The 8855-nt window shown below is 34.2% G+C and overlaps 1 protein-coding gene across 6 annotated transcripts; it reads right to left on the bottom strand.

The window, feature by feature from the left end:
• Positions 1-4427: 4427 nt before the first annotated feature.
• LOC123072518 (protein FAR1-RELATED SEQUENCE 5) lies at positions 4428-8616 on the bottom strand. Of its 6 annotated transcripts, XM_044496084.1 has the most exons (11): positions 8472-8552; positions 8204-8373; positions 7918-8009; positions 7708-7803; positions 7436-7615; positions 7127-7352; positions 6942-7001; positions 6311-6861; positions 5663-6120; positions 5266-5553; positions 4428-5180 (listed from the first exon to the last, which is right to left on the bottom strand). In XM_044496084.1, exons 8-11 carry the CDS (start codon positions 6624-6626, stop codon positions 4722-4724), a joined length of 1521 nt encoding a protein of 506 aa, XP_044352019.1. In that variant the 5' UTR covers positions 6627-6861; positions 6942-7001; positions 7127-7352; positions 7436-7615; positions 7708-7803; positions 7918-8009; positions 8204-8373; positions 8472-8552; the 3' UTR covers positions 4428-4721. The 6 variants fall into 6 exon arrangements, with proteins under 6 accessions (XP_044352019.1, XP_044352018.1, XP_044352017.1 ...); XM_044496083.1 differs by having other exon boundaries at positions 6311-7001; positions 8472-8616; XM_044496082.1 differs by having other exon boundaries at positions 6311-7001; positions 8204-8361; positions 8472-8564.
• Between the last annotated feature and the right edge of the window lie 239 nt (positions 8617-8855).

Genomic DNA, 8855 nt, shown 5'->3' with positions numbered 1-8855 from the left:
TGTACACAGAATTCTAAGAATACCTAAAGGTCCTAACATATTGAGAGGATTGGACTGCCAATCAGTAGACGAGAAAATAGAATTCTTGCGACTTGCAATGGGATCTGTGACATACGATCCTGAAGAGATGAACAGCTTGAAGGTGGCTGAAACAATAATAACCAGGGAGTATCCAAATGGTATGGATGCAACACAGGTTGACCAATTCAAGACTTCTTTTGTTTGCTTCATAATGGGTTATTTCTTGATCTCGTAGCAGTGCAAATCACGGTGCCAAAGATTTCTGGGGTTCACTACTCACACCTAATGAAATACCATCATACAACTTCTGCTCAGCAGCAATTGATGAAATTATGAATACAGCAAGAAAAGCTCAGTATGAATTGAAAACCAAAAAATCTATCAAATATGTTTCTAGCTGCCCGCTACTCTTGCAGGTGAGTAATTTAATTCAAAGTAGTACGATGCATATTCATTTTTTTTGTTTCTTCTGGTTTATCATTTGACAATTCAATGAAACTAATTGTTTTGCTTTCATAACAATAAAACAGGCTTTCGTTTTAGACAGCCTCAATCTTGGAATTCTGAACATACCTGATTATGTAGTGCCTACTATATCTGCATTTGACTGTGAGAAGATGTCAAAGATGATAGAACTTGTGAGGCAGAAGTCTGATAATGATTCTTTTGGATCTAATAAGGTGCAATTATATTTAGTATGCTATAATATAATTTTTTATTATTTTGTGTAACTAATCAAATTTTTTTTCTATGTTTATCAGCTAAAGTCATTCAGGAACAGGAAACAAATTGTTCCTAACGAAGCTGCTACTAAATACAAATTTGCAAGTGTTACAATGAATAAACCTCCATTTATACCTAACCAAGGCACAAGCAAGCCTGCAGCAGTACAAACTACTAGTCATGCAAAGCGTCCACTCAATATTTTCCTTGATTCTTATGTACAAGGAACAACACCAAAGAAGGTACAAAATTCTAACATTTTGGATAGTAGATAAATTTTACAAGAATGAACTTTCAATGCTAACACTTTTTATTTGATCAGCTATCCGTTACTCAAATAATTGATCTTAAATGGCACAGTGCTAGGATTATAAGACATATGAATGAGTTCAAATCAATTGCACAGCCAATTTGTAATAACCCAGCATTGGCAACATCAGCAACAGATAATTTATCTGCCAAAATAGACAATCTATTGGAAATCATTTTAAATGATAACCTTGAATTAGCAAAGAGGCTTCATGAGCATGTCCCGGCAATAGAAGTTCGATCAGAAGGTCCACCAAAGTGCAAAAACAGTTTAAAGCGTTCTGGAAGTGAATATAGTGGAGCTGATTCAAATAGTGATTGTAAGTAGTTTGCAAGAAAAATTAACTTTTGCTGCGCATACTATTTACTGATAACTTTTTTCTATTAATGTTTCAGGCACTTCAAAAAAAATTGACTCATCTAAAAGCAAAATGTTTCAAATTGCTGGTAAGAGATATGAACTCATAGTAATTTATTCTGCAATGATTACATTATATGTCATGTGTTTTCTATACTGAATTAAGTCCACCAACCATAGTTATCTGGTTCATACTAATTAATTTGCAAATATTTTAATTTCAGGAAATATGGATGCAACAAGAACACCATGTTCTAATACATCTACAGATTTTGAGAATGTACAAACACCAAGGAATGAACTTTCACCAGCAACAGTTGCTAGTAGGATGTCAGAAACAGCGGTTGCATTCCGTTTGTTTCAGCGAGAAGATATCCTTAACTTAAATGCAAGAGCACTAGAAGCAGAGTTCACGGACTCACCGATTGATAAAATTAAAGTAAGCAACGGTCAATTGGCAAGTAATCATGTGCTTGTCGGTACTACAATGCTTCAAAAATCATCAGCCATGCTAGCTATATTCTCAAATTGGGTACTACACAGCAAGCAAGACAAAAATGAAGTGTAAGTATAATCCATTTAAAGAATGGCATATACATAATATATTGATTTATTAATACAGCTCATACATTATCAAACTGTATAACAGGTGCTGGATAATAAATTATGAACCAAGGTACATAGAGGTCACAGGGAATGAATTGAAGGATACACTCATACTATTCAAACCATTTAGCTATGAAGTATTTGATTTATGTATCAGGAGATCAGTTCAACTAGAAATGTTGATTTATGGCACATCAAAGAAGCAAAGGTGTAGGCATATAATGGAGTCCGACTTTGCTGTAAGTTTCCTAAAATAAAAAAAATGAAATATAAATATTAACATTAGCTTCTTATTAATTATTATATGTTTTTTAATATGAATGTAAAATAATGCAATTTGATATAATTAATGCAGGTAATGGTTCTAGGAAATGAAAATGTTATGTCCAGCCGATCTATTCTTGATCAGTTTAGGAAGATTGCTATATTCTATGATATATCCGAGTGCAGAACCGTAAGTTTGTTGGCATCAACTAAATATATATGTTTCGAAGTTTTTTATTTTCAGAAATAATATGTAAGGAGCAATCAAATTATGGCGTACTAACTAAATTATTAATCTGTGTGCAGATTATAGTTCCTGCTCTAGTTAATGTTACATGGTGCTCGTATTTCCTTGACATGATGCTAAAATGTGTGCATGTTGCTGACCCAATGTATGTACGGTCAAATGAAATTGAACTAAAGAAGATGCATGAATCAAACGTCAAGAAAATTCTATGTGCAATGACAAAAGTAGTGAAAGAGCTTTACTCTGGATGGGAAGTTGATTTTACCACATGGGACACCAATTACTTGAAGCCTATAATTGACGGTGCTAGCAGGTACTATTGCTAAAACTTTGAGAATGCATTCACAAGTAGTATTTTTGTATAGGTTTTACTAATACTGAAATGTTCGACAGCGACGACTCTGGTTTGGTGACCATTATATCCATTCGGGATTTCCATGGAGACACAATTATTGGAGCCCACACCCAGGTAATTATCAAAAATAGTGACATCTTCTATCCATATAACTTCTTGAAAATCTGTTGCATCTTACTAAGATTTCATTACATGTTCCTTCTTCTGCAGGAAACCATAATGTCATTCAAGCCTTTGTTGTTGTATGAGTTGATGTCCATTAAAGGTAACCATGGAACAGTTCCTACTTCCTACATAGAAACAATTGATGATTAGGGGAATAGCACCAGAGTTTATTAAACAATTGGAAGAATGTGATATTTCAATATTTTGTATGAGATATTTATGTAATCTACTTTCATGAGACTTGAGGACAATTATTATTTGTATTAAAAGTATCGTAAAAATTATGCAAAACGTTCCAGATTTCAATTTACTGTGAAAGTAGTTAATCTATCTACATTATAGCACCTGTACCTGTACGATAATATGCAAAACGTAACAGATTTCAATTTATTCGAATATCATTTCCTATCCATTTGGAATTTTCCATCCGCACTATAAAATATTCACAAGTAAACAGATAATTGTAAGTATAATAAATGTACTTCATCTGTTCAACTTACTTCCTGTTATAATAATGCATTACGAACAATAGTAGCTTAACGGTATAAATTATTGTAATCTCAGACTTTTAGTTATGCTCATATGGTTTACATAGCTGTAATTTCACATTACAAACATTTTTAAACTAGCTTAACTAAAAACAAATCATAATAATGAATGCCTAAAATATTGCACAATGAATGTCAACCCTAAGACGTAATTTATTATAAGTGATAATTGAAATTGATTTTTTTTCATTTCACTTTAAAAGAAAGCAATAACTGCAGTTGAAAAGAAGTCAGTAATATTGAAATATGAAACATACAACTATAACTTACTAATCGGTATTGAAATTAAAAAAATAAAGAAACAAATTTTAATTATTATTAATTAGAATACTAGAGAAAAAGACATATGATTAGACATATGATTATTATTAATTAGAAACAATTAATGAAGAAATAATTAGTTTCTGTTATTGTGAAATACTCCCTCCGTTCCCAAATACTTGTCTTTCTAGGCATTTCAAATGGACTCAACATACGGATGTATGTAGACATATTTTAAAGTGTAGATTCACTCATTTTGCGCCGTATGTAGTCACTTGTTGAAATCTCTAGAAAGACAAGTATTTAGGAACGGAGGGAGTATATAATAAGAATGCATAATACATATTCCTAGCAACACGGATTGTACATTAACAAAAGAGTACGATGTTGTACATCAATGTAACAAGTGATTAATGCATTAAAGTAAAGTGGACTATAGCGTACTTACTAATTTACTAAAGTAAAATTAATTATCAAACTTTCAAACAATATAGGACAACAACATAAAATTCAGGTAATATAGATATGTACAATGTTTAAAACTTTCCATTAATGAGAGATTTCTCTTACAAAACAAACATTAATAAGACGGAACTTAGTTCACCGATTAATACATAGAAGTTTCCAATCATTACACACTTCATTAGTCATTTCATTGCAACCACATAAAGCAAACAGATAACATTAAGGTAAATATAGCTGAGGACAATTTTTTATCGTGTGTTTTGGCGATCGACATTTGCTGCAAAACCTTGACTGGACAATCCCCAACACACCACCAGGTTATTTGGTCTTCGGGTCAGGTTTTTTCCCACGCTTCTTCTTCTTGATGTTTGCTTCCATGCTAGACATGTACCTTTTATTTTATGGTCTACCGTTCTTCTTCAGTATAGCAGGTGCAAGAATTGAAGAAACCGGAATAGAGAGATTTCTTGCGGTATCAACTATTTGAAGACATGAATCACCAACTTCATCGTCTTCCTGTTGAATACCAGACTGTGTAGTTACTTCATGTTCAGGGATTGATCCATATCCGACCTGGCATGTAGTTGTCTTTGAAAGTCTGTGCTCATGTAATTCCTTCTTGCAGCGAGTAAAATTAGACTTTGCTATTGCAAAAGCATCTGGATCAATTTCAGCTTCATTCACTATATCTATTGCAGCAAAATATAATAACTTGTGCCTAAATGATCTCGATTCCTCGTTCGTGTCGCAGATATACTTCTCCAACTTATTGTTGAAAGTAGATGACCTGGCTTGCTTTGTCCAACACTTCATTATATGACAATCGGAGATTTTGCAGACACCTCTGTTCACAAAAATCTGCGACAAATAACAAAAAGAGCGAAAATCAGTTGCTTGCCAATACAACATCACATTTAATACTTGAAATATATCCAATTCATACCGCTAGGACGTGGCTACAAAGAACACCAAAATGTTCGTAAAGTCCACATTCACAAGTGTAATATCCAATAGACTCGTCTACTTTGATTTTGTATATAACTTTCGACCATGATTCCCTAGACTCGGCCTGGACGTGCTTTACAACAAAAGTATGTTCCTCCAAGCTAGGAAGCACAAGGTATGATTTTGACTTAATGAGCTCCTTCTTGAATAGATTATAAACCTTCGCAGTATAGATAACTGAAGTATGCTTCTCCATTGGATATCCAAAATGTACCTTAATTATTTTCTGCATTTTATTACAAAAAGTTAGATTTCTAGATAATTGAACAAACAATCAATGTAGTAGCAAGATAACATTTTAAATGGTACAAAAATGTTGAACTCACAAATTTTACCTGTTTGTTCTTCCTTTCAGCATCTGCGTCACAACTCTCACGATCGTCTATAAGCTTAGTGTACTGTGTAATGAATGCATTTATTGAAGAATTGCATACAATATGTATCTTTAGCATAAAGTTTGCACACTCACTACGTTGAGTGCTACACATTCTGGCACAGAAAACTTTGCTAAAATATGGTTTCGCCCATTTGTGCCTACACTCGTAGGCTCTAGTCATGAAAGGATGTTCCTGCAAACCATATTTCACCGTAACAAAATCCCAGGCATCTTCAAACTCTTCTACAGTTAGCATGTGGTTCACTAGCTTATGGAAATCATCGGCAAATGTTTTGTGCTTGCTATACACAGCACCAAGAAGTTCATGAGCCCTCTTCAGAACGTGCCATTTGCACCATCTATGTTGTGCATGAGGAAACTCTTTCAGGACTGCGTTTCCAATTGCTCCAGCCTGATCTGAAATGAATAAATGATGTAAAAGAATGGATTAAAAATATATATTGGATATATCAAGATCTGGAATAAAGTATGTTTCAATACTATTCTTATATCTGAACAGTACTGAAATAATTTTTTGGATGAAAGTAACAAACTAAACATAAGGTAAACAAGCAACACATAAAGGTCTTTTCAAAGTATTCTTTACCTGTAAGAATAGTAACTGGGTGTTTTCGTCCCATCATAGCAACAAATTGCTTAAAAGCCCAACAGAAATTCTCTTCCTTCTCATTAGTCAAGAAAACTCCAGCGAATATTACGCTCTCAAAGTGGTTACTAACTCCTACAAACATACCAAAAGGCATTTTGTAGATGTTTGTTCCATAAGTAGTGTCAAAAGTTATTGCATCTCCAAAGTGATTATATAATGATCTACTCCTTCCAGTAGTCCACATTAGCGACTTAAGCCTGTTGTCATCATCAACCTGTGCACAAAAAGCAAATCTATCGTCCAGTGCTATCATATCACAGAAGTTCTCCAGTGTCTTAGCAATGTCGTCCTGAAGGGTTTCACTAGCAATCTGAGAACATACAGTTCGCAACTTTCACTTACAGAATGGTACTTTCTTTGTTGAGCCATAGAAACCTGCTACTATAGAATTAGCCCTCGTTAGTGAAACATTATTCTCCCGAAGATTCTTTATTAAATCTCTTATTGTCTTGTCAATATGTTGATGTGAATGCAGGTGCTTCTTCTCGCTGCAAGATTGGACAAGGAAATGATTGTGTTCCTCCCTAAAAACTTTGACATACCATTCTGAATATTCATTAAGATGTACCCTGAGTGTTGCCTTGCAACCACATCTAGTTGTTGCATATTTAGTATTCTTGGTGATTCCCTGCAAAATAAATGGCTAGATAAGATTTAATATCATTGAGCCTAGTAAGAAGTTTAATAACTGGATTAACGTTCCTAATGTTTACTAGTGGCATAGAAAGCTGCAGTAGTTTATAATTTACTTACTGCTCGTTGGCAAATTAATTCCTGCATTGTCTGTACGCCATTGCAATTAATATAATTATCACCATTCCGAATACTGAAACCAAGCACCCAAGAATATGTATTGTAGAAGTCATATGCTTCTGCCTTTGATGAAAACTTCATACCAACAACCGGCCTTAACATTTGAACAGATGTGTCTTCACAAAAACTTCTAATCCCGTGTTCCACAGATCCAACTTGTCCTCCTCTATCCAAAACAAATAAACATCTTTATTTCAAACTGCTATTATCCATTCTTTATGAAACAAAATTTAGAAAGTTCATTCTTACTCAAGGTATCGTTCATTAGAATCAGACTCCTCAATCTGAACATTGTATGCAGAAAATAAGTACTGCTCGTCAAGATTTTCAGGGGCAGAAATCGTATCAGCAATCGCAACCTTTTCTTTCATAAATTCAAGACTGGACTGAACTTCATTTGAGTCATCTACATAATCATAAGTGTCCACCCTGTTTAAAATAATGATTACAAGTTCATGAACATACATAGATTTATGTAAACTACAGGTGAGGATTGTGATAATGTAATTTCTGCACTTTACCTTAAGTTAGGTCTCGAAAGTACATCAGTGTCTTCTGAACAATAAGGTCTATCAGAAAAGCAAGAACTTTCTTCGGGTACTGAGTTCATAGTGTTTCTTAAAAAATGATGAATTTGTTACTAGATTAGCACAATTAGGATAATAAATTGAGAAGTCAGTGGCTAACATATTAAAAATAAATACATTAACATATAAATTATGTAAACTTACTCTTGATTGAAATTTGACATGGGCTGCTCAACCATGTTTAGTAGTTCCATAAAACTGCCTGGGATGCTGTCCCTCTCACTATCCATATTAACCTACAACCGAAATGGATTTCGAAGAAGCGAAATTAATATTACAACTATCTAATCAAATAAGATAAAGTATTGACAGCAACTTATATGATTCAAAAAATTTGAAGCACACTATATAGCATGGGATAAATTTTTAACACAACACAACAGAATCCTAATCCTACAACACAACACAATAGATAAACTTCTGGACCTACCTTATTTGCTTTCCTCAGCGGCGAAAAGATTGATGTCCCGCTAAGATCTTGGAAAAATCATGGACACAGAGATCCCAGTCAGTACACAGATATCCCAGCTATCATCCCCGCCTCAAATCAGATCTTGTATTTGCTACAGCTGCTTCGTGGTTTCAAATCTGATTAAAAAACTGACGCATAAGATTTGGAATCGATTAATAAGGAAGATATTATAAGGTAAAAATTGAAGAGAAACAATGGCGACGGACAGTGAGAGAACTTGACTCACCAGAGGGAAGAACTTCCGTAGAAACAATGGCGATGGAGAGATAGAGAGAGAATGTAAATGTGGGGAACAGAGCATACGGGTGTGTGGAGGAGAACGATAGTAAGATTAAATATCCACAGGTGGTGGGCTCCATTACACAGTATTCTATACTACCTGTCAGAATGGACAGAGGTATTCCCATTGTATAAATGTTCCGGTGTGATTACTATCTTATACGGGAGCTGTTGGCACAGATCTTGAGGAAAGTGAGGAACGGTGGATGTAATAGCGGTACCTACCGGCACCGGTAGAATAACTTAGTCGCGTGTGGTGGTGCTTTTCGTTTTTGAAAGAACAAATAGAGAAACCACTCCACTTCTCAAGTTCAATATAAAAATATATGAA

Source organism: Triticum aestivum, chromosome 3B, assembly GCF_018294505.1.
Source record: "Triticum aestivum cultivar Chinese Spring chromosome 3B, IWGSC CS RefSeq v2.1, whole genome shotgun sequence".
Lineage (NCBI taxonomy): Eukaryota > Viridiplantae > Streptophyta > Magnoliopsida > Poales > Poaceae > Triticum > Triticum aestivum.
This window is presented reverse-complemented; position numbering and strand designations above follow the sequence as displayed.

Coding starts and splice junctions, on each gene's coding strand:
- LOC123072518 (XM_044496083.1), bottom strand. CDS start 6,626: ATGATAGCACTGGACGATAGATTTGCTTTTTGTGCACAGGTTGATGAT. Junction 6,121..6,310: donor CCCAGTTACTATTCTTACAG/GTAAAGAATACT, acceptor TATTCATTTCAG/ATCAGGCTGGAGCAATTGGA. Junction 5,181..5,265: donor TTTGTAGCCACGTCCTAGCG/GTATGAATTGGA, acceptor TATTTGTCGCAG/ATTTTTGTGAACAGAGGTGT.